The following is a 27927-nucleotide window of genomic DNA, read 5'->3' as shown; positions in this document are numbered from 1 at the left end:
ATATTTATTATTAGCAGAAAATTATAAACGATGCGCTGTGTATAGAATAAGTTAACAGAATCGTTTTTATAGAATTAAATTGCGATTAGTTGAAGGGAAGAAGAGAAATAAAGAACCAAGTAAATTTCAGACACATTACAGGTGTCAATCTGTAATTATCAAAAATATCGATGCCCGAAGATATCGATATACATACAGCTACGAATAACATCCAGTGAGACACACGGATAAAAATAAATAAGAAAAGTTTTATAGTTAACAGTTTATGCCTATATTATTTACATAACAAATAATATCACATTATAAAAATTCCATTGATTTAAGACGAGCCGTGATATATTAAATTGTACTTATATTAAATTGTACTCTAGAGCATTATATTTCACAATAACACGAAAGACTTGCCTCTGCATCATTTGCAGAATGTAACCTGCAGTAATGCGACATGCAATTTGTATCAATTTTATCAGCCTAATTAACTGTACAGCATATTTCTACAAGGAATAAATTTCCTGGTAAGAGAGCATTTAGATTTTATTTAAAAATTAATTGTCGTTGTAACTCGTACGATTTATGGCACGCGATGTCAAGTGTACACGCGATGTGTTTTAAGACGCTTGACACGTCTGTGAAACCGGGTTATCCGAAATAATCACTCCTACTTGATTTTATAATTTATTTTAAGCGCGAATTGTACATTACGCGAGCGTACCTTTAAACAGTCCACTATAATTATTAGAACGCTTTATGTACAATGTTCAATGATAAGTGAAACATCTAGCACGATTTTTACTTACAATTAGTAGGAAATTTGATAGTTTCTGTCAAAAATAATTAACAAAGAGAAATTAGATAGAATTTCAATTAAGCTCTTCAACGCTTTTACAAGTAAAAATTCGTTGCACATTATTTCATTTTTAATGTCAGTGAATACACTTATTAGATGTCAGAGATACGAGAATTCACAAAATTAAAATGCACAACTCGATAATATTATGTATGCGTGTTTATCATTCCAGATTTAACCAGATTTAAATTGTTACATGAGAAAATCTCTGTTTAATGATCAGTGAGTGCATGCTTAACGGGAACGCGAACTCGGGAAGATTTACAAGTCGCAAAACGGTACATGTTATTTGATTTACATATTGACTTACTATAATATACGATCGCAATATTTCTGACATGTTTACTCTTTCGATGCTCCGAATTTATTAAATTTCACGCGACATTAGATGCCAGCACCCAGCAATCGTACAAAATTGCACAAACGAGTAATAAACCAGCATGTTGATTTTATACATTTTCCTAGAGATCTCTCTACTTTTTTATGTTCGTTGGATACTCATTAGAGCGCTTTTAAATTAATCATGAGACAGAGTCACAAGCATCATTTATCTCAGTCTTCTCCATCCCTAAAGAAATCTTCAAACTTTAAACGATCTCGCTCTCAAACATCGCGCGATGTTACGATCATCATTTCCATCAGGTCGTTAGATGATGACGTTGCATCGTCGGACGCGAATAATGCAGAAATTGACGACAAAAAATCAGTCTTCTCGACGATCTCGAATCGCGAAAGCATCCACGAGTGTTCTACACGGGTCGCTGTTCGTTGTTGTCGCGAACGTTCCACATCGTCATCGACAGCTCCTCGCGAGGATTCCCGGTCTCGTCAAACACGCGATCTTCAGGTACAGTTGAGCCCCTGGGAAACCTGAGGACCCTCAAACCGGGCAACCACTTTAAGAACCTCCACCATTTCTTCTCGGAATTGTCGACGTTGGACACATTTGTGTAACTCGTTCTCTTGGTCCACGAGGTCTCCTGAGTCCTGCGAATCGGCCGGTTTTTATGACGTCCGCTTGTCGGCGATCGCAGATCGTTCTTCGGCGGTAGGACGTCATTGTTGTTCCTCGTTTCTTTTACGTGTCCACCTCGTACCGAGTTTGTCCGAGTTGCACCCGGAGCGTTACTGGATACCGGTAAATTTTCTGGATTAGTTACGGGCCGCTTTTTACTCTCTTCCGTGGAATTCCCCGAACCTTCCATGCTATCGGCAATTATGCCGGATCCTCCATCGGTTCCCGGTATCCTCGATCCGTAAGCTCCAATGGTTCTCGGCTGGGATCGCGACAAGCTGGAATAGGACCGGTGCTCGTTACGCTCTGGCAATCCAGCGAGTCTGCAACTCTTTGATAGTGTCTCCTGGAACGAACCAGACTCGATTCATTTATAACGGGTAAAATATATCGTATGTTTCTTAAAAATAGACGATACGCAGAAATTTTATCAGAGACCGAGGTAAATGAAAGACAGCAAAAAGAGAAGCTTATTTACATAAAAAATATGGATTTAAGATTTTTGAAAATTTTCGTGCCCACAATACATTTTATCGTGTTTTTTCTGTGTACCAACACGGAAAAAAAAACGTGTCAGATCAACTCTTATATACACAAATTATAACGCGTTCATTATTTCGTATATACGCAACAATCTATAATATTCTTAGAAACATTTAATAATCTTACATTCCAATAATATTACAGTCTTATTTAAAATACTATAAATGCCACTTCAAGCATGCAATATGATTATGTTGGCAAGAAATCATTTTTATCATTATAATCCTTGATTTGAAAACATGTTATTTTCTATCCAATATTTCCTTTCCATTGAAGAAAATTATTCTTAAATAATAAGCATGTATTTGTCTTGGTTGAATTATATAAAATTGCTTCATTCGAGTAAGTTTCCTTCCTTTAACGTAATATAATCTCATTTCAAGATTTTCACGATAAAACTGAATACATTTTCAACGTAAGAATTCTTTTTCTGTGAACACTTGCTTCGAGCAAAGAACTTTATTTGTATTTAAATTTAAAGTTGCGTTTGTGTAATTTTTAAGTTTTTGCACAACACTAGGCTCCGTTTTGCTTACCATAAACGCCATGCGGAATTTGTTTGACATGATATTGTATAAGATCGGGTTGATCGTCGTAGACACGTAATAGAAAACACCTGACACGTAGGTCATTAGAAGGTAGATAAATCCCATCCATGGGCCGTTCGATGTGATGTGATCTTCTGTGTTAGTGCCATATATAGCGATCAATCGCTGCACATGAAATGGAGCCCAGCAAATGAAGAATGCTATCACAACAGCGACTGTAACAAGCGTTTCGAATAACATATAATAATCAGACAGAAATATCATTGTTTAATTATTTTATGCTTTTGTAAGAAATAAAATGTTATCGGAATTATTTCTCGTTTTTCAAATAACTGATTATTTATAAAACAGCTAAGTTAATCAAATCGGTAGACATAATGCATTTATAATCGTAACAAAATTAAAAATGCACATTTAAATGATGTCAAGTGACCAAGATTAATAGCATACTGTATCAAGTGCCACGGAGTCGGACACGTGTCAAAATTCCATTCCTTTCGCCCTATAAATGCAGTAAATACGAGCCGATAAATGCTGTATAAGTATTTTACTTTCAATCTCGCTTTCATTGATAGAGATAGAAATAGAAATGGCATTGGATAAACATAATTTGGATAAATTTAATATTTCTACGAGGGAGGTCAAAGATCTTTTACGTGGTCCAATAAATTTAGAGAGAGAGAGAGAGAGAGAGAGGGGGGGAGGGGGAGAAACACGTTCCAAATATCAGCAAGATTAATAACGTGCATTACGAGGGGTCTGTAAAATTGATGCAAACGCCAATGAAATTCGCGTTAATCGATTTATTACTGCATTACGTAATACCATATTTTCCAGCGAAAATCACTAACGTAGGCCATACTGTGGCAGTTTGGACCTCTGTTAAGTACCTCGTAAAGCGTATCGCAGAGTGACCGGTGCATTTTCCGTCGCATTAATGGTTCGCCCATTTTTATGGAGCGAAATACGGTTGTTCTTTACGCAAATGAAATATTACGCTAAATTGTTTTACAATTGAATTTTCCGGTGTACAAGTACTCGTGAATTTATTAATTGAAATTTTTTGTTATCATAATGTTTTACAAATTATAATATTTACATATGTGGAAATCATTAATTTATGTCACTTGACACGTACTTCTTTATCGCGTTAAATCGTCTGATGTATCATAATCGCGCGTGTACATTACTGTACATCCTCGATCACGATGAGAATATTGTTTGTATATTCAGAATGAATGACCACATTGTCACTTTCCGACCTCGATATTTTATACGTTTTATACGTTTATGAGATATGGATTGGTTTGATAGAATATCGAATAATCATCTCTCCGAGGAAGGAAGTCTTTTGTGGTTTCTGGATTTTTCCGATCTGCGTATTTTCCTTCATACAATGCAAATAACGTTTAAGACTTTGACCTACTTGATTACCATGCAAGAAAAAATCTTTATGCAATGAATAGCTTATACGTAATTATACCTCATAGATCTTATTATATCATATTACTTCCAATGCTGTCCATTACTTCGTGCAAGTATCATGACGAGCAATCGTCCATGATTATGGTGTTATACAACTTTGTAATGTAATAAGATACAAATAAATGGTTAGAAAGATAAAGAGCATGGACATGACTAAATATATGGAATTATAAAAAATTGTACATCAAATTTGTTCATATTTTTACATTGTATATTTCTATATAATTCAATACAATTCTGCACAGTAGTTCTGTATAATTTTATAGATTTACACATGCTTTTATACGAACAATCTAAAAAGAGAAAAACTGCTCATTTATACAATATATACTATATATACATATATGTATACATACATATTGTACACAAATATATATAATCGGGAATAAGCAATTTTTCACATTTAAAAACTTTTAATGTAAAAGCATGTATAAAATTATACAGAACTGTGTAGAGAAGTGTATACGATTATATAGAAATATACAATATAAAAATATGTATGAACATATTTGATGTGTATTTTGATATAATTCTATATATTTATCCATGTTCATGCATGAAAAATTTTTTACCGGGTTATTTCTTTAGTAAATATAATACATCTCATCACTCTCTTGCCTTTCTACAAAAAATTATAACTAATCTTCCATTATCAAATAGCCATGTCAGTAATGGCTTTAAACTGTATAATAGGCCTCCGGAGAAAATTTTGGCGGATTCTGAGATTTTAATCTAGTTAAATATAATTTCTGTCTTTACCAACATTTCTCTAGATCTTGCAATTGATGATTTAACAAATAGATGGAACTTTATTGGATAGTCTAATCGAAATACCGATGGATGAATTCATTAATTCTATTATATTAATTTTATCTTGAATTTCGTTACATTTAATCACACTGTCTATAAACAGGCTCTCTCTTGTATCTTCCTTTAAGTGCAAGATCCGAAGGAAAAGGTCTCAAATATTGTTAACATTAAATTACCTTTTTATTTCCCACACGTACGAGTAGACCATATTCTTTTGACTGCTCTTGCGGGATTACAGATATTTTATAGCGTTTTAATAGTTGATACAACAGATTAAAATTTACCCTGAAGTTTGGGAACAACAGAGATTTAAGTTTTCTCAATCTTTTAAACGTACATAACAAAATTATTGTGTAAATTAACATAAAAAATCTTTTCCGGGAGATTTTATACCTTTATTCCAATCACTCTGTCACAAGAAAAAATATTCATGAATTAATGGATAGAGGCATACTATAATACTTTCGCATCAAACTTTTTATGAAAAAAAACGTTAGATTATGTCCTAACATCTTATTTTTTTCTCTTTTAAAGATTATTCGTATCAAAGCATATCCTAAGAGGAATGGATCCAGTCTTACGTTATTTCTTTATCGCTTTGTTCTAATACCCAGCTCCCGGGAAAAAAATAGAAATATCTTATTATATACATGGTTGGGAAGTAACTCGTTACTTGTAACGAAGCTACAGTTACAGTTACTTTTTTTGGTAACTCTAACTTAACTCCGTTACTTTTTCTCCGTCTGTAACTTAACTCAGTTACATTTTTTTCGATAACTAATTTAATAGTTACATTACTAGTTACTTTATATGTTTTTAAACCTCCACAGATCGCATTAGACCTTACTCAAACAAGCGCATACGACTTTCACAATTTACTTTTCTTTTGTTAATTTTGATATTGAAAATATTTAGATAACTATCCATTTATTAGAATTTATTTTATAAAAATATGATACATATGCACATAGTGTAATAATACGTTTCATAAATATTCCCTTTTTAAAAAGGAGATATTACCGCCGCGAATATCGTTAATATCGAACAGTTGAGAGCTTTTTTCCGAGATGCCGATTGGTTTGCTCGAAGCGCGGTGTGCTTTACTTCTCTTTTAAATTCAGGTCAAGCTTCACTTTACATGTAAATTTTATGACAGTTTGTGAAAAAATATACTTAAAGAAGGCTAGAGAATAAACAAATTAAAGGAAGAGAAATTAAAGTTAAACATTTAATTGAGTGAAGGAAAGTGATACTGACAAGGATAATGACAAAGTAAAATTGAGTAAGAAAATAAAAAAAGTTTGAAAAAATAATCAGAATACATTGAAATGAGATCTACCTATTTAGTAAAAATGGATAAAGATAAAAAGTAATGTAAAAAAATTATGATGCCTTATTTACTAGTAAGAATATTCTTAAAGTCGCCAGCAGTAATTTAATAAATTAATAACATCGGTTTGTCGACTGTGTCTGGCAATTAAAATTCTTATTGCGAAAAATATTACCCCAGCCAGGATTCGAGCTGGCTAAGACGCGCCCGTCACGGATTGTAGGGAGGTCCCAGGTTCGAATCCTGGCTGGGGTAATATTTTTCGCAATAAGAATTTTAATTGCCAGACACGGTCGATAAACCGATGTTATTACCTTATTTACTAAATTTAAAAAATTTAACTTTAATTTAAAGAATAATGTTAAATGATGCGCGCGTAAAATGTTCTAGTCATAATAAATTTCATAGAAGTGTAAAAATTTAGCAGGCAGTCGAAAGTAAAAATGGCATAATGTTTACAATACTGTCATTTCAAATATACGCACATAAACTATTAAATATTAAACTTTTTTTTAATGACTACAGAAATGTACTAATAGTTAGTAAAGAAATTACAGCCTATGGTCATCTTTTATGCATGATCGTAAAATTTACTCTATATCTATAAACATTTTGATTTATTAATATTTTACATTTAACAATGTAAACTTTATTATTTCTAAATGTGTAAGTTCTTGTTTGATAGCAATTATATTTCAATGACAAAGGTGCAGTGTATGAATGGAGGCTCTCGAATATTTTAGCGTCCGATGTGTTACATATCAGAAAACAGGAAAATGGGAGTTCGTTCAATACGATTAACCTTCAGTATTATTCATACACTCGCGTTTTCGTCAGGGAAAGAAATTGTGAATTAGTGACCAATGTTTGGCATAATTTGCGTAATACTTTGTTTTGTTTTTGGTTAAATCCGTTATGCTTAATGTAGAATTTAATGCAAGATCTTATCGCAAATAGGTAAAGTTCACAGAAAGTTTGGCCATTCTAACAACTATTAATGGCATAAGGAAGCCATGACGAAACACCTGTGTTGAAGGGCTGACCTCATTAAACTTGCTTAGACAGAATACAATTTACATCGTCAACACGATACGAATGCATTCGAGACAGACTATAGCCTAATGACTGCGCCATTCGGCGAACTTGCTTTGAGCATAACTTGTCGATTTGTAAAAAATTTCCAAGCCAAAGTATCATGCAAAATAATATTTCACAAAGCAAGATCATGCTAACAATACATACCGTACTTATTAAATAATAATTTACGAGGGATAATGTAGTCGACTGAATAATTAAATCTTGTTCGCAAGTGTGATACTTTTATGTAAGACGAGCTAAATAATAAATAAGGATTACATGGGTAGTACACGGAAAAAAACATTTAGCTGCTGTAGCTAAAACTTGGTAAAATAGGGACAGCTAATATTTTTAGTTGTGATAGCTCAATATTTTGCTACGACAGCAAACCGTTTGCTGTCGCACCTAATATAATAGGCGCATGTGCCTATTTTACCAAGTTTTAGCTACAGCAGCTAAATGTTTTTTTCCGTGTAACTCATTTACATAATTTGAAATTAATGAGCGATATCTCGACGAAGAAACGGGTTTGTTTTTTGCCGTGTCATGTGAAATATTCCTCGTTACGTGCACACAACATGCCACGTTCATCGTCAATTAATTCACTTATAGAATTGAATAACATATGGTGTAAACAATTAATAAGTTGCCGGTGTGAAGTTATTTTTAGTTTTCTCATTGTACACATAATGAGAATAATAATGACTAAACAAAGAAACAGAAAGCAAAATGACAGGCATGTTAACTTATATGTATCAAGTTTGAATTTTGAAAATTTTGTAAAAATTTAATTAAACTCGATATTATTTGTTTGCACCGCATTACGACGCATTGAACGCAAGCAGCACGGTTTGAATTTAATGATTTGCAAAATTTTGTGGAAACACAGTCAAATGCTTGAATGCAATGAACTATTATTGATCAAGTCAGACGCACAATGTACGACACGTGCGAATGTTATGCAAAGTACATTAACGTTATCACGAATTATATGATATAAATTGTGATTTTCCGGGGCGAGTTTCGTGAAAACATTATTAATGAATGATGATGATGAAATGATTCATCTACGTGTAATTTACCGAAATAATCGAAAACATTTTACGCGCATACATCACGCTTGTTATTTCTCTCTATCGGCGATTATAGATAATAAAACCTCTACGGATGACTGATTTTATTGAAACTCTAATTATAGAGGCAGGTCCTCTATTATGAGACAGGATTCAAATACGAGATAGTAGGTTTTCAACGTCCAAAGTCAATCACAAATCTTTTTCGCAACGATTACACGATCTAACAATAAAATTTCCACTAAACAGATTTCACTCCAAGGGCAATAAATTCATGGCGAAATCAACAGATGATTAATTTAGCAGAAACTAGGAGCCGATCTCACAATGAGGGACTTTCCGCTACTTATCGAAATAAATTATTTGCATTAAAAGAGTCTCTTTGCTTTTATGTGCGAAAGAATTATTAACCTCGGGCCGTACATTTCATGACAGAGTAATAATAGTTTTGCGAGTCGATCGTTGTAGAAAAATGCGTTCTTTATTACATGCAACCTACGCGGCGCGCGATGGATACTAAAAAAAATACTGCTGGCAAAATCGCCGTCGTAGAAATCCATTCGCCCATAGGGACGTTACCAAGGTGGAGTAAGATTCGTCAAGGTACAATCCATCTACCTATCTCGTATCTCTGTTCTTCGTTTTCCCTCCCAACTGACTTGGGGCCGTTGCTGTATCGATTCTACATGTTTTGCTTTCATCTCGGACATATTCTTGGTAAACGAACTGCGGCTCTCTTGTTTTCATTTGTGAGAAATTGTGTTAATTGCGAATATCTTCGTACATATCCCCGTACATGCTCTTTAGGAAATTTTGTATTCCAGAGATGTGTGTTCCAGGGGTAGGTAAGGCAAAGATTTTCATGGATCTACGAGTGTGCGCAAAAACCAACAATTAATCATGTGGGTCCACGTGCTGATCGAACGATGTGCTTATCAAAGCGAGTTATATGTTATTGGGGGTGAGAAAAAGAAAAAGTTTATAAAAATGTATTTATAAATATGGATATATAAAAAGGATGAGAAATGTAATATACATTATGAATATATTTATAAGTACAGATGTATGGAAAAGATAAGAAATATTACATACCTTATAAAAAAAATGCAATATAATAACATGTTTTAGTATCGTAACATTATTTTCTTCAAATATTTAAGTGAGTATTCACATCAAGAGTCATCCACTCTTAGATGGAGAACTGAATTTCTAAATTACTAAATTAAATATGATTTTTCCAAAGTATCAGCTTTGAGGGCACATAATTGTAACAATATAATCAAGTGCGGTCTGTCGACCACTCGAGCCACCGAAAGTGCACATTTCTCACAGCTCTACGTGATATTTTGGAAAAACATCCGCGGCGTACGGAGGATCCCCTCTTTCGTTTACTACCGCAACTGATGGTTATCCTCCTTCGTGACGTGCTTCCGCAATTCATCCTTTTCACTATTATCGGAAACTGACGACGATTTATTCTACGGGCATAGATTCGTCTTCTTCCCGATGACACCCCAGTATTTTCCAACCACCGATCAACAGCGGAAAAAAACGCAAAAACTCACGTTGAATATTCAGACGCGCTAAAAATTCATCATTTCCGTTATAAATATTCCAACGACAGTGTGACAATCATAGATTACGTTACGTACTGTTTTCTAACGAGCCCACGGTCGATGTCTTTATAACAAAAGTCTGTTTTCAATGAAAAAGCTGATGATCTTAATTTGCGTTAGGAAAAGTTTTTTTTTCTCACGTGCACGGAAAAGAAATGTTGTATCAACAAGAACAGTGTAATTGAAATAAAAATCGTTGAAACAACATTAGTATTAATGAATGAAAAATATTAGAGAGTTGTCTTAATAATCCGGATATTTCGATGCTTAAAATTAAAATCCATATACAATTAGCAAATACAATTGAGTGAATTATTTATGTTTGTGGTGAGACGTTAACGTTTAATTCAAGCAACTTAATTTTTTTAATTCGACAGCATTTTTTCCCGTGCGGAAATGTTTTCGACCTACATTTCATTGAGAAAACGGGACTGATATTTACCGTCGAGATTGATGAATAGCCTTGTCTGTAACGACTAATTTGTACCTATCGCGAAAATTCCATCAATCAATTGACAATCAGTAACGCATATATATTCAACAAAATGAATTTGCCATTGTCGGACTTAATGTCCATATTATGCCGGATTAGAGTGTGACGGGCGTTCAATCTCTGTACTTGGTAATAAATAAACTTACTAACGAGGCATTAGTGTCAGATGTAGTAATTGTTTGTTCTTCATTAATAGAGACATCGTGATTTTTATTTTTGACACGCATTCTGATCATAAATATGTCGTTAAATCACGAATTATATGCATAAAACGTAGAATTATCATATATGAATATATGTGTACCCTTAAGAAATAATGCAGTCAAAACTGATTAAAAAAACTGATCACTAACTGATGACAACTGATCATTGTAACTGATGGCAGCGCAACCTGTAAATTGAAACAATTTTACCAGTAACTGATACAAAAACTGGTCATTTGTTCAGTTTTATATTCATCAGTAATTGATAAAACTTCCGGTTCTAGTTGAGCCAACAGTTGAGTCACAAGTTGTAGCTGATCGGTTATCCAGTCAGTTAGTGTCCAGTTGTCAGTTCATTTCCCTTTCACCAGTTCTGTTAAACATTTTTCATAACAATGTATATATATTATACAAGTATTTTATTACTATTGTTGTTTGTTTAACAGCAATGTAAAACTATTATATTACAATTGATTATCGACTGTCACAAACTTAGTAATTAAGAAAAACTTATTAGCAACATCAGTAACTGATAATGTTGAATCGGTAACTTGTAGTGTTCACAGTGACTGATTATAAGAGCCAGTTACTGGTAATGTTCCTCAGTTGATGTCCAGTTTTAATAATCAGTTTCTGCATCACTCTGAAAAACCAATTACACCATGATTGTTATTATTGGTAACTAAATACAGATCAATACTTAGTTACTGATCAGCACTTAGTTTTTCAGAGTGATGTAGAAACTGATTATTAAAACTGGCCGTTGACTGAGAAACATTACCAGTAGCTGACTCTCGTAATCGGTCACTGATAGAACGTCACAAGTTACCGATTCAACATTATCAGTTACTGATGCTGCTAATCAGTTCTTTTTCTTAATTTTTTTAATGGTATATATACACAGGGTGTCTGATAATTACCGCGTCATCTCTCGTAAGCAGAAAGAGCGAGTTAAAAAATCCTCTTGCGAGTTTCTCGATAAGGAATTAAACGTCTGCACGAGAAGAAACAGCAATGCGTTGCTTATAGTCGTTGCTTACCAAGTTATGCCTCTCAATGCCTCGCCGCACGCGTAGCAATCGTAAACGCTGAACTGTTACCGTACGGATGCACGGTGACTCGCACGTATTTATCAAAATCAATTTCTCATCACGTTGTTAAGAGAGAAAAACTCGCGAAACAATACAGAAATTTTTTATCCAACTGAACCGGCTCTACCTGGCCACGAGGGATGACACAGTAATTACCAAACACCTTGTACAATAAATGATAATATAACTTCCCAATGTAAACCGTGCCGGTAACTAATCCTGCTTCAGTCAAACAGTTTAATCAAAAGTTTAATTAAAAGTCAGCAGTGTGATACGAGAGTATAACTGCTTTGCGCGGGATCATGGAATGTTATTGAATGAAAGTCGCGCATAAGCGCGTGCCTTCACCGAGATGTCGATCGGCAAACTAATTGCAATTTGCGGCACTAGACTTTTCCGAACAATCTTCGCCGCCGTAGATTAACATTTTACCATCCATTTTATCGCGTGCTTCTATTCATTGGGATGATAAATCGTTGGAAAGCCGCGCGTGTGTATACTTGCGCAAATATTATGATAAAACGATATAACAGAATTAAACTAGAGTATTACACGACATTATAGCACGAGAAATTATTACAAGGCACGACAGCCTCGTAAACGCGACATCTTAATGCACCGTTGCGTTCCTATCGATCACCGGCGAATATTCTCTAGGAGTGCTTTCCGATAATTACTAGAGCCATTTCTTTCGAGTGACTTTGATTGAATTGTACACTTGGCGCGACTTTGATAGAGTTTCACGAAGGAGAGAGAATCGAGGATAAAACAAACGAGCGAAAAGTCGAGAGGGACACCTCGCAAACGTTTGCGCGCGTATTCTTATTTTACATGTACGCACACCTCGACGCGATGACACGGGGGAGATCATCTCGAAAGTTATGATCGATATTTGATTAGATTTTATTTGGGTGTTATAATTAGATTTATACCTTTAACACAATCGGCTAACTTTTATCGCGTCTGTCACAGGGGAGGTCCTTCTCGTGATGAACAGAATGAAGAAGTTAATTGAACGGGTGAAGCTTTCGGTGCCGATAAAGTGTAATTTCTTTCTCTCAGCGTGCGTTTTCGATAATTGCAAGCGATCGGACGATAAAAGACATTTTTGTTACGTTAACCCTTCCGTCTAATAAGAATGTTACGTGTTCAAGGGCGTGTAAGGACAGATAGAACTTGTATATCATTAATTATTTTGTTGCAAATGCCATTATCGTGCCGCGAATAAATTGTGTATGCGCGCATGCACGAAATAAAAGATATCGGAAATAAAAGATATTTACGCGAAACTGAAACATCGAAGGCCTAAAATACATTAATTGCAGCGATAAATAAATATATTTTCTACTTCTACTCTGAATTTATTAATTCATTACACCACTTAACTTATTAGCCAATTGATTAATTTATTTAACTTGTTATCGTATTCCTTTGACTGTTTTTTTACTTCCTACTCTTACTTTATTAATTTATTCATTTCTCTAACTACAAAAATATAATTTACTTGTAACAAGTTCAGATATGATATTATGAATTTGCTACCACAGACTCCTAAACCCATTTTGTTTCGGCATAAATTAAAATGTTCAGTCAACTTTAGGTAATTGTTCGTACAGATACATACTAAATAGTTTTTTTTCTATATTGCGGTTTGAGCACTTATAATATTTCCAGATTGCACTTGAAAAGGACCCGATGAAGGGTTCGAAACGTCCTGACTAAAATAAACATAATTTTTGCCAGTGCGTGGTCGATTTAAAAAAAATTCCCCTTGGTTGATTGCCACTGGCGACAAAAAGTTACTCAAATTGTTAAATACATTTTGTTATTATTAAGAATGTATAATTCAGGAAAACTGCAGTATCTCCTTTCAACAAGCTACTCTGCTGAGTAATTTAAAAATTTACAATTTCATACATCAGAGGATGTCACGCCTGTCGCATTTGGATTTTTCATATTTTTCTCGCCATACCTGCACGCCATTCAAGCGACTGTTTCCCATTTTCTCCGGCAGAATCCGGCTAACGTAAAGAGTATACTTCCGCGGAATCGTCGGCTTTAATTTTGTGGCAGTGAAAAAAATTAAATACGTCCTCATCTGTCCATCGTGATGCGTGTGCGACGTGGTATTTTTCATGTTATTCGCGTATTGTGATTACAGCGCACCCGTCACGTTGATTGCTTTATTTCTTCCAACTTGACGGGGAGAAGTTAGGTTGATTAAAGCATACCCGCACGCAAGATTAAAGCGTAACAGTTTCCTATACGCGTGCGCTGTCTACCAGGGCTTGGAATTTTCCAATAGCCAAACAATTCGAGCGAGTCGACTTCGAATGCAGGTGTTAAAGTGTTCGTATCCTTTGCGAGACAATCGAGTTCACGACTCGCGAGCAGCGGGAACTTATAAAAGCGACTCGAGGATAGGAAGAAACGTGCGGGAAAAGGGTGCGAGATATAATCGTATCGGCGGTTAGCAGCGAGATCGATACCTCGCGAACTAAGACCGCATTACATTTAATCCGACACGATGAGTTACGTCGTCTCCCACGTAGCGACGTATTCAAAATACGCTGTATGTAAATCAACGTACTTTGGAATGCCGCATTCTCCGTGGGATGTTCCACATACGTTTACGTGCAATTTACTTTGAAGTATCGCCGTGTGTTGACGCAACGCATCGCGCCAAATCCAAATGCGACCTTAAATCCGCTCATTCGCTCCCGGCGGCGCCTCGTAAAATACAATTCACACGGAGAGCTAATTGGGAATTAACTTTCCGGGGATATAAACTACCAGACTTCGTACCGCGTTGGTATATTAATTTCCTGTTACTTACAGACAAAGAAAAAGGTTGTTATTCGTGCTTGTTATACACCGGTGGCCAAAAAATTCGGTGATATTGGGGATATTTAACTACTTATTAACGTCAATAATTAATCGCCTATCGATTGTGCTGTGTTTTCAGATCAACAAACTAAGTCGCCGCGCAGTTCACTTCAAAATCGTGAATATAGAGGAAAGTCGTCTATTATGAGATAGGGCTTCTAATATGAGATAGCAGGTTTTCAACATGAAAATTTTATCAGAAAACTTTATTCACTACGATTACACGATTTAACAATGAATTTTTCACTAAACAGATTTCACTCTAAGGGCAATAAAAATTCACGATGAAACCAATAGATGATAAATATTAATTTAGCAAAAACCCTGCTGTCTCATATTAGCAGCTTATCGCACAATAGGGTACTTTCCTCTATCATGAGACTGTTTTTTTGCGAAAAATATTACCACATACCTCGGTGGTCGAATTAGTGAGATATCACGGTATGAGAGAAGTCCAGGTTTAAATCCTGGCTGAGGTAATATTTTTCGTAATAAGTTCCTTCTAATTAGGTATTCATTTTCTGTTAATTATTCACCGGCGAAAAAAGATTATTACTCGTATTTGATACACTTTTTCATAGCGATTACACATTACACCCACGAGAAAGATTTCTGGATCCAATGTTACCGCACACTTTGTTCTGTGATAAAATAGTATTAATACAGGAGCGACAATCATATTTATTATTGAGAAAAGAACATTTTAATCTAAATGGAAAATTTGGAGCTCTAGAATAAAATGCTATTGATGCATACGTTATAACGCATCGAGAGAAAATTTATTCTAAACGCATGAATAATACAAACTTATAAATTTATGTAGGTATGTTTCTCATCTCAATGTATTATAGCAAGTCAATCTTGTTTAAAAGGCAAATGGGAATTATTGCTTTGTCTTCTCACTGCAGGAGATTGCGATAAGTTTAAATATGTCAAGAATGTGTTTTGTCTTGTTATTAAAAATCGTTTCTGAGATGGTAAAAGTATAATCATTACAAGACGAGAGATAAACCGCTTCTTCGCCGGTGGCAGTCTATAAAGACTCTAAATATAAATTTAGAGCGGCATATTCAAATATGAGCAAACGATATACCGAGAGAGAATATCAGTAAGTTACACTACCGAGAGGCGTGAGGTCTCTCGGAAACAAGGGCATGAACATTGTTGTCGTCGCTTATTCAAAAATTTATGTACATAAGAAGGGAGTATAAATTTCAGTTCCCTCAGACACGATCTTTATCAAAATTTTAGAAGAGAAACTATCTGGAGAGAACGTCGATACGGGGTACGAGGCTATGTTATATTCAGCTATCGAAACCTATATAATAAATCATCGGATAGGCAAATATAATGTTAACTCTGGATGTACACCGTCACGTACGCTGAAAGAATTTTCTCTTAAAATTCACCCTGAAAATTATGTAATCGTGGGACAATATGGCATTTTAAAGAATTATATAAAAGTTTTTTGAAACTTTACACCATACATTTCACTAATTAATTATACTTAGTGTACATTTTACTAGTAGAATGTACGGTAACATTTCAAAAAACTCTCATAAAATTCTTCAAAACGCCATGTTGCCCCACGATTACATAATTTTCAAGATAAATTTTAAGAAAAAAATTCTCTCCGTGTAGAAATCGCAAAAATGAGCATAAATTTCACGGCTGTTCATCGACGTTCAATCAAATATATTGAAGCACTCTTGTGCTTTACTATAAAAAAAAATACTCTTGAATTGAAATGCAGAATTAAGCGGTAGCCGATCATCCAATAAAGAAATATTGATCGTGGAAAAATAACCGGCACGACTAAACTCTTGCATCGACAGAGAGGGAAATAGAGAGAGAGAGAGAGAGAGAGAGAGAGAGAGAGAGAGAGAGAGAGAGAGAAGTTTGCACATTCGATACAGAAATATACATACTATCCGCGAGATCTGTTTGCCCAGAGAAATAACACAGTAAATATATAGCGCGTATGCAGATGCATTTGCGTGCTCTGCGAAATAAGTTCGGGTGATGTTTGTCCACCTATAGTACAATTATCGATTCGCGCAACGAAACGATCAATCGCGCGTTTCTTTCAGAGCCTCTTTTTTTCTCGTGCATGGATGGCCAGCGCGTGCAACGATATATCCCACTGCTGTCGGTTTGCACCGAATTAAGAGAACAAAAGAATAATTCGGGAAGCGTAACTTCTACCATTAGTTTCAGTTAAACATATTTACGGGAATAAAAGAAACTAACTCGATACTGTCACGAATTTGCTTCGCAAAGCTAAGGACTGGAAAATTCAAATAAAGTTTAAAGTTCGTTATACATTTTGCGTCGTACCCGTCCGTTTTATATCATTTAAATATCAATTTACATGTATAAAAAAGCTAAGTCGCAATTCAACACTGCCTCCTTTTCGAGACGCGCTGATTGATTTTGCCGTTGTGCACTGTTTATTCGTTTCACATCGTGAGTTGTTATTGAAAAAATTATACGTTTAGAGAGTTATTTTCTCCCATATGAAAAGAGTTAATAGCGATGTGAATAATTTTCACCTTCATGAAGACTTTTGTATCAATGTTGAAAGGTGGGAAATCATAACATGCACATTCAGATTTTGTGCCGCGATGCGTATTTCATACGCAAAAAAAATAGCTGTTGTTGTAGAAGTTGTGCGTTGACAGTCTGATGGAAGGAGATTGATAACTGTGCGAGTAATTTTATTAAGAATGAATTTGATATTGATTGATTTGTGCAATAACACGCGCCGTTTTATTTACTGTTTTCTTGGTGGACATCTCACTGCGCACTTGAGATCACCCGTGATATAGCACCCGCAATTTTAATTAGATTTCAAAGTCTTGAACTTTTGAGAAGTAATTAAGATTTATGAGGAAGAACTTAAATCTCATTTCAATTTGTAATTGTCATTTGTAATGTAATATGAGTTGAAAGATCAAAGTAGCTACTAGTGAAGTAGGAGCAAGACTTAGTTGCGCAATGAAAATTAATAACAGCTAGATTGTGAAAATTAATAGAATGATCTATGTTTACACGTGCAGCATTACGACCATGAGCTACTTGCTAACGATTAACCTTAATCGCATAAAATTCTACAGCTATTATAATCCCGATATTCTCATGATCGAACTCTTGATTATACTTTATTTTCAAAACACAATTAAAATTATTAATCAATCAACATTTCCCATAGCCACAATCGCGTTTACAACCATTTCGCTTAATGTATTTAAAAATATATGAAAACTTGAAATGTGTATCTGATGCAGTATTGAAGAAAAATGCAAAAATTAATAAAAATGGAACATTTAGAAAAATGTGCATTTAACGAATGTAAATCTATGACATATAAAAATTTAATACGAGTTTTATACAGTTCAACAGAAAATTTCTGACTAGTGATTTTTAAATAAATTGAAATTGAAACTAAATATATTTACTTTAATAACACAATTTTTTAAATGTTGGCAAAATTTCACAAAGTCGTAAATACACCGCGGACGCGGCGAGTGCATTGTTGTGTTCTCTGACAGTGTCATGATAATCTTCTTTTGCATATTACGCTGCGTTGAAATCGAGTTTACCCGCAGGGCTTTAATATTAATTCCACGATATTTATAGCTGGCTCAAACAATTCTAAACAAAAGTTTGGTGTTTGGCCTAATTTTTCGCCGAAATTTTTTGCGGCGGTTATTATGTTTAAAATATTGAACAAAGTATGATCGTAACTAGACCAATCTTGCACGTAATTTTCGGCGGTGTCTCACATTACATAAAACAAAATTCACGCCTCAAGATTGTAATTTTTTAATTATATATGTATAAATAGGCCTTAACAATTTGGGGATTTTCCTTTAAACTTTTGGAGTCCTTTTTCTCTTAAATGTCCTTAGATTTTTATTGCGTATAAAAATTATTCCGCCATCTGCGCGGAGAAGTTATTTTGCGTCTTTTGTTCATTTATAGTTTTCTAGCAATCTCGCAGTTTATATAACTATTATTATCACAGTTATTATTATCGACATTTCACATTTATCATAAAATAATAATGCGCATTTAGAGCAACCATGCGATCATTACAGCGCGCAGCGTCGCGGTTAGAATAGCGTGATATAATTACGTGCGGTTTAATGATTCGTTCACGTATTTGCATATTTTGGCAAAAACAAAATGATTCATGAAACGATCGATTCTCAATGTTGTTGCGCTTTTGTTACGTATTAAGTATTAATAAACAATTTACTTTTGTATTTCTTAAAAATTGCAATAAGGAGTGCTTCAATATCGTCGATCGATTTATAAAGAGAAATCCGGCCGTTCACCTATAATTATCTGTCCCAACCATTTTGACATTCTAAGCTTCTAATATAAATAGATGGATGACCCTGACGGGGTCGCAAATATTTCACTAAAAATACAGTGAAATTCTTTCAAAATGCATTTGAAAGTCTCTCTCAATTGACCCCGTTTCATTATTATTTCAGTACTTAGCTTTTGTTAAAAAGTAACACAATTTTCAGTTAAATTCAGTAAATTTTAAAATTTTTGTATTACTTTTCGATAGTATACTTTAACTTTTATTAACTTTCACAACGTTACGTTGAATTTCACAAACAAAATTGTGATTCAACTCGATAGAAAAATTTCCATTGGACAAATCGATTAAAGGCCAGTTTCACACAAACGTCGGTTAACTGCTAACTGAAGGTTAACTGATCCTCTGTCTCTTCTTGGATAATAAGATAGAAGAAGATAGGGAATCGATTAAACTCTGGTTAACAATTAACCGACGTTTGTAAAATTAACCATCGGTTTTTCTCATTAAGTTTTCCGATCAAATTAGGGATATATTCAATGAAATATATCCAATCAAATTGCCAACGAAATTTAATCGAAACCCCGATTATATCTTGCATCGGTTATACAATTTAATCGATACATCCGTTTGTTAATATGTAATTGAATTATCCGATTAGATAGGCCAGGATAGTTTGCTCGGTTTCAGTAACTTTCATTTCACCTTTCATCGATTTCATCGTACTTTTAGCAAATTATTTCCCTAAGTGGAGAAACTGAACATCGCGGACTGAGTTCTCCTCCGAAATATCGCGAGAGCGTCTCACCCTCACCTAGCATCTTCAACACCCTCCTGGACGATCTTCCGGGATGATGCCTGCAGTTTCTCACCGACTCGCTTCTACCCGGGACCGTCATGTTGGACTTCCTGAGCTTGAGGCCGATCAGCACGTAGAGAAACGTGATGAGGCACATCGGTATGACGAAGAACAGGAACGTGGACAGCGCGAACGAGTGGCTGACGATGATCCTCTTGACCGTGCACATTACCATGTCGGGATGATCGTTGTGCCGGACCACGCCGAACTGCAGGGCCTGCGGTAACGCGAACAACAACGCCACTAGCCATACCACCAGGATCAGCTTGATCGCGCGGGACAGATTCGACAGGGTCTGCGAGAGGAACGGGTGGCAGATCGCGACGTATCTCTCGACGGTGAAGGCGGCGATGGTGAGGACCGACGCGTTCGTCGACGTTTCCGACGCGAGGCCGCGTAACACGCAGAAACCCTCGCCGAAGATGTACGGATACTTGCACCAGACCAGGTACATCTCCGCGGGTAGGCCCGACACCAGCAGCAACAGGTCGGACACCGCCAGGCTGAAGAGATAATAGTTGGTGGCGGTGTGCATAGACTTGTTGCGCGCAATCACGATGCACGTGCTGACGTTGCCGATGATCCCCGTGAGGAAGATCGCCACGTAAATTACGGTCACCGGTATCACCACGTACAGAGGATCCCGGTACTGGCCGGGCAACATTTCCCTGGGGCCCAGGATGTCCGTGTACGTGTCGTTGAGGCGAAACTCCGAGAACGACGCGAGGATGTCATCGTAGCTATCTCTCGAGTGAGTGCCGTTTGACAGGGCGGACACCGCCGTTGGGGCCATCGCGATCTTAATCACTCGATGGCAAGTCCTTTGCTCCTTGACATTCTGGACCACTTTCGGCAAGCGATTCTCTACTTCGTAGCGAAACTGCAAACGTTCCTTCGTGCCTATCGCCCGTCAATTGGTCTCGGTCAATGAAGTTGAAATCCGCTGCGCGCACCGTTAAGTTCTTCCTTCTCTGTTCAAGTTGCTCTTCCTTTCGTCCCGCTCAGAGTAAATTGACCTCTCGTATATGAAAGACGGAAACGAGAGCGACTCTCGTTTGATTGGATTTTCAAGTTCGAGTTGCCAAAGAAAATAAAAATTTTCGCTCTAACGCGGAAGCTTGTTTCCAGCGGGGCAAGAACTCGTCATCACTTCACTTTGTTACTGAAGCGTGTGTAACGAGCTTGAGATCACGAACCTCGCGAAATGTCTCGTCGAGTGAAACCGAAGCGAGTGCCGCAATGTAGCTTTTTACTGGGTGCCAATTGGAACCTGTCTTTTAATTTCCGTGTCGACGGAGCGCTGCTTATTTAGCTTCCCTCGTGTATACGGAAGGTCGAGAGCACGTGGTGGCTTCACTAACAATCTTGCGTGGTCTGTTTTCCCGCGGGCGTTCGTTCGCGCAAAGTGCGCTACGGACGCTGGTCGAATCACGACTGCCGACGTCGCGACGCGCCGAGCAGACACGCCGGCCGTCCGTCTATCCGGCAGGTTCAGCGCTGGCGCGCCAATATGTGCCTCCCGAGCTCGTCTGGATTTCCCGTTTTTACAAATTCCTTTTCTTCGATTGATCATGAAACAGCCAGCGAACCCCTCGTTTCTTTTACAACCAGGTCTTCGATTCGCGTACCTGCGACTCGAATAACGTTTCGATTTTTACGGTAACATTTACTCGCAACCGTATAATGTTGCGCAAGCTTCCGCCCCAATTCACAGGCTAAATTATATTTATATATTTATTCAGTGATTTAAACAGAGATGAAGACAGACAGACAAAGAGAGAGAGAGAGGGGGATGCTCTCTCCCTTGTGTCTATTATGTTTCCCTCAATTTCTTGTCACGTCACGCATTTAGATTTTTACGTTCCGATTCTGAAAAAATCAAACTTCACAATGATTGGCTGGTTGACGTCGAAACGATTTCGACGTCTACTCGGCATCGGTCGACGAGCATTTCTCGCTGGGATAGAAAGACTTGAGAGGTAACTGTATTTTCAAAAATTTTTATGACATACTTCTTGAGTGATGCAATTAGTCAGCTGTCCAGAAACGTATTGACAACTGCCCGAGAAAATGGTGCAGTCGAAATGTCAGAGAAATGCTGTAAAAATACTATCTTTTAAAGGAGACTCGTTACAGCAGCACAAGTCGTCCTGGCGTTTCCTTGGAATCTTATATTTTACTACGCAAACGCAATTAACGTTATTGTGTTTCGATACAGTTATAGTGTATCCACTCCAATTTATTTCCAAGAGACATTTTTCTTCTAGTTTAGCTTATGCTTTTCGATGTCTGATTTCAGAGTGGCACGAAACAGAGCGGATATACGCGAAAAAATGAACGGGAAATAATCTGGAAATATTATACGCCCTATTGTCTTATCGTCTGTTGTCTCTGTCAGAAGTTATTTGGTCATATTTATGGAAGCCCGTGTACAAATGTGACAAGTAATTATTTAATAGCAATCACGGAGTATAAACATGGTGAAGCCGTTCACAATCGCGTGCGTTCTCGTACACGTGCCGCATTATGTAAGTCGAAACTGCAGAAACTCACTACGATTCAAACCGCGCAAAAAGAGAAATTAATTCGTAAAACGTTACCTCGCCGCGGGTGGGGTGAAATTGCATCGGATTACTTTAATATTCTGGAGCGCCAGGTCGACAAGCGAAGCTAACTCGAAATCGCCCGGAAATTAAATGAAGTTGCATCTGTGTCAGCGTGCAATTTATTTGTCTCTTAGTCAGATTGTTTAACATTATTGCACGTTGAAGAGGATCGTCATCCTTGTCGCACTTGTCTCGTGTAATAGTGTCACAGGGTCTAGAGTGATCCGCACTCAAGGACGATAACGTTATCGAAACAGGGTTGAAATGCGACGTCGTTCGCCGCCACCCTCACAATTTGCGGCGACCTAGGAGAACACGATGGACATCGTAAGACACGTGACGCATAATCACCTTCGCCAATTACGCCCAGAAAAAAGTTTATTTGAGATCAAACAAATTCGTGTTGAATTTTGATCTTGCTGGACTTTTATTTAATTTCAAAGACATAATTTCTTTACCTCAACCAAAATTTTATTTGATCGAGGCTGGAATTTCTAAGAGAATTCATATCTATTTTTTTTTTAATCTAGCAAAGCGTTTTAGCAGAAGTAAATGAAAATTTAGTAGACTCAAACAAACATAATTTTAACGTATCTCTTTGTTTAACCTAATTAAATCTTTTTTCTGGGTGTAGATAGCACTTGAAGTCCTACGCGATTCTATAGATTCTAGAAATTGATATATCACTTTGCGCTTTACCATGCTTCCTGATTCTGCGCGGCCAATTGCTTCCTTTTTCTTTTCACTTCTCAGCAAATCCTATTTTAAAGTATCGACTGTTTATCTCAACTGTAACGTTTATGAAGGCGTATCGACATTATTACTGTTGTCAGAGATTATTGTGTCGATACTTTGAGCGTGTCGAAGACAAAATCGACCGCGAGTAATGGTGCACGACGCTCATTGTAGAAATTGACAATTCTCGAGCTTTGAACTGTGCATCAATTGATTATTTGGACAAACTGTAGAGCGCTAACTTGCATATTATCTCGTTTAATTAATGTACGTACGCGCGGTCGACCGTTCTTTGTTACATCTCAATTCCTTAGAGTGACATTAAGGTCCATTCATTATTAGAACTCGTTACGTTACAAATTAATAGTGTTTAATGTTAAACGTCACGATGCCGAGTCCACGTGAATCGGTAAAGAGAAGCAAATTAATTATACTACCCTTAAGAAAAAATGCAATCAAAACTGATAAAAAAATTTATCACTAACTGATGGATAACTAATCATTGTAACTGATGACAGCGCTACCAGTATATTGAAGCAATTTTTCCAGTTATTGATATAAAAACTGGTCATTTGTTCAGTTTTTATATCAATAACTGGTTTTTATATTCATCAGTAATTGATAAAATTTCCAGTTCTAGTTGCGTCATCAGTTGAGTCGCCAGTTGTAGCTGATCGGTTATCCAGTCAGTTAGTGTCCAGTTGTCAGTTCAGTTCCCTTTCACCAGTTCTGTTAAACATTTTTTATAACAATATATATATATATATATATATACAGGGTGTTACACAAGTATTTTATTACTATTATTGTTTGTGTAACAGTAATGTAAAACTATTACAATTGATTATTGACTGTCACAAACTTACTAATTAAGAAAAAGAACTGAGTAGCAGCATCAGTAATTGATGATGTTGAATCGGTAACTTGTAGCGTTCTCAGTGACTGATTACAAGAGTTAGTTACTGGTAATGTTCCTCAGTTGCCGTCTAGTTTTAATAATCAGTTTCTGCATCACTCTGAAAAACTAGTTACGCAATGATTGTTATCGGTAACTAAATATAGATCAATACTTATAGTGAACTCGGTTGCTTCCACTAGTGCGCACTGAGTGCACACTAAGCCTTGTTTCCAGTCAATTCTTATATTTAAAGATCATCTTAAATGCCTCTTGCAATATTTCTTATCCAGAAAAATAGTCTGTATAACGTTTATACGGATCATTTTTTTACTAAATACTCTTTAAATATGTATTTAAGACAAAGTTAAATGCAAGAACTGACTATAAATAAGCCTTAGTGTGCACTCAGTGCGCACTAGTGCAAGCAACCAAATTCGCTATTAGTTACTGATCAGCACTTGGTTACTGATAATAACAATTATTGTCTAACCAGTTTTTTAGAGTGACGTAGAAACTGATCATTAAACCTGGCCGTTAAAGAAACATTATCAGTAGTTGACTCTCGTAATCAGTCACTGATAGAACGCCACAAGTAACCGATTCAACATTATCAGTTACTGATGCTGTTAATCGGTTAATTCTTTTTCTTAAGAGTATAATTGCCGCGAGTAATCACTTCAGTTTTTGAGAGAGTCACACAAATCTCTTTCTTATTTTTCCGTACGATTACATCTCCGTATAAAAATGATAGTTAAAAAATATCGCGACAACAAGATACACTTATTTTTCATTTATATGCAAACTGGCATGAAACAATATTATATTTAGGACATAGCACAAGAAGATACGTTTATCGTGCAATAGGGAGTTATCTCGACGATATCGCATTTCACGCCTCCAACATTTGCATGTAGGATTACGATACCGGAGATTGCAAGAAAATGTCATTATTATTTCACCGTTTTGATAACGCGAGACTTTACTGCCTAAACATAGGCGCACGATTTTATATATAAGCGTACAAATTCCCCTACAAATTGCTGTGCACAAAGTGGCAATTAATAATGAATAACGCACAGTTGTAAATAATAAATCGTCGAGTACAGCCCCTCAAAAGTTGCACAGCGTCACCAACCGGTATCATATACCATCACTCGATCGATTGATACGACATCGGTGTCGCCCGACGAACTATAAACTTTCTCAACTCGATACCACAGGTAAACGTGGCAGTCGTAATTAGAGATGGTTATAAACCGCGGATATGTGCTACGTGCGGCGTCCAATTAATACAGATTGAATTTAATTGTAGAAACTCGATTATATTCAGCAATCGGGATGTCGACTGTGCATGCACTTCTTCCCTTTGAAGTCGAAAACCTCGTTAGTTAAAAGAGATATTATTCTGTGGTTCCGTCTTATTTTCAGAGATATTAATGTCTTAAGAAAAATCCACAATTCGCGTTATAGATTTTAGGATATCGCTTGTGATAAAGGGGATACGTAATGACGCTCGTGCGCTGATATGTGATATGAATATAATATATCTCAAACGCAAGCAATAAGAGGTGAAATGTTCCCAGATTAATACGTAGGTTTATGCCGGTAATGTTCCACGCAACAGAATAATACAACAGAATTGTAATACATACGATTGCATGTATGGTAAATTCAGCATTTCTGATTCTTCTCGTAAGCCGAACATATTCTTTCATTAGCTTTCATTAAAGACCTTGTACGATGCCTATGTAATTTCACTGTAACATAACAAACTCGCGAAAAATCTTCAAATAACAATATTTATCAAGAAGAATATTATTGTCGCCAGTAATTGATTAAAATAAAAACAGGAAGAAAAATGTTTGACGACCTTAAACTGGCTAAAGTGGTTTAATTTAACACTTTATTCCAACGTTTCGACCATATGGATTGTGGTCCTTTTCAAGGAAATATATGGATTGGTTAAAAATTAAATTATAAATAAAATGTCACCCGTCTCTGGATATCGGTCGGAAAAACTGTGTTTGAAGGCACGTCCATCCGACACAACAGCCACAGTGGGACTGAACAAAATTTATAAAAGTAAAATTTCTCTCAAAAATAATTTCCTTTTGAGAGATTTAGAACATTTTTACTTTTGCGAGAACGAAATAAAAGCGAGAGGAAAAAAGGCGTAGAGAGAGAGAGAGAGAGAGAGAGAGGAGGGGAATGTCGTCTCTAAAAGATCTCGCAAAGTACACGAGTAGTAATTTTTTAAACAACTTTTAAATCTACATTCCATCTAAAGTTTTTTCAGATGTATTAAATTTTCGCAATATTATGAGAGTGTACTCTTTGCGAGATTTGTATACTGTATTTAAAAAACAAAATAAGGTTTTATCTATGAAAATTAGCTACATGATGTAACACGGAGCAATTTAAGAATAAAGACTTATTGTCGCCAGTAAATAGTTAACCAATGTAGGAAATTAATGATCGACACAACTGGCAAATTCCAATTAAAAAAATTTTATTACGAAAAATATTACCTCAGCCAGGGTTCGAACCTGGACCTCCCTACAGTCTAGGCGGGCGTCTCACCAATTCGACTACTGAAGCATGAGGTAATATTTTTCGCAAGAAAATTTCTTTAATTAGAATTTGCCATTTGTGTAGATTATTAATTTCCTACATTGGATAAAGCAATTTAATTTACACTAATCAATCAGTATTTCTTACAATAACATCAGGACTTTTTGGACAAATTCGGAAATGATGTCATTAGAGAAGATAATGTTCTGTCTTACAAAGGAAGATCTTTGATTCGGAAATTCAAAAAGTAATAAGCTACTTTTTGTTATTAGAATTTAAAATTGATTTCTATAAATTAAACAAATAAATTAGACTCTCGAAGATATAAATAATAAAATGGCATATGGGCAGTGAGAGTAAAAAACGCAGGTAGTGTTGCGTGAGTTTCATCAATCATATTCACTTAATAATCCATTTTTCGCTCTTACTGGCTAAATGTTATTTTATTATTCCAGAAATTACCCAAGTTTCCGTTTGCGTTTTTATTATTTATCAACAAAAACGAATAGAACAAAATTTTGTTTCTTTTAGTGAGATTTAAAGATCAGAAAACTTATTAATTGTTCAAAAAGTCATAAAAATGCATAAACGAAAGAAGGAGAAATATATTTGCATTTAAAGAAATAAATTTTCTTGTATTTTCTGTTGGCGAATAATAAAACAAAAGCGAAAAGCGAGGTTCAAGAATTGGATTTTACGCTTTCAGGATAAATTTGGTCAGCAGAAAATGACGTATTGCGTGTCAGAACATCCTCTATGTATTGTCGAAATTTTTATAAGTTTTTTAATTTCCGAAATGAGAATCTTTCATTGTCAGTCATGCAAATATCATGGTATATTGTGAACCGTAATAAAAGGATCCTAACACGGTACGAACGGACATTATTAAACATGTAGAAATCTATTTG

The 27927-nt window shown here is 35.8% G+C and overlaps 1 protein-coding gene across 1 annotated transcript; it reads right to left on the bottom strand.

The window, feature by feature from the left end:
* Positions 1-120: 120 nt before the first annotated feature.
* On the bottom strand, positions 121-21647 carry LOC105564654 (neuromedin-U receptor 2-like). The gene is made up of 3 exons (XM_012017190.1): positions 20165-21647; positions 2942-3168; positions 121-2208 (listed from the first exon to the last, which is right to left on the bottom strand). Exons 1-3 carry the CDS (start codon positions 21000-21002, stop codon positions 1597-1599), a joined length of 1677 nt encoding a protein of 558 aa, XP_011872580.1. The 5' UTR covers positions 21003-21647; the 3' UTR covers positions 121-1596.
* Between the last annotated feature and the right edge of the window lie 6280 nt (positions 21648-27927).

The sequence above is a fragment of the Vollenhovia emeryi genome, unplaced genomic scaffold (assembly GCF_000949405.1).
Source record: "Vollenhovia emeryi isolate VEMERY1.0 unplaced genomic scaffold, V.emery_V1.0 DF939161.1, whole genome shotgun sequence".
Lineage (NCBI taxonomy): Eukaryota > Metazoa > Arthropoda > Insecta > Hymenoptera > Formicidae > Vollenhovia > Vollenhovia emeryi.
The sequence above is the reverse complement of the archived record's forward strand: the minus strand, read 5'-3'. Positions and strand labels throughout refer to the sequence as shown.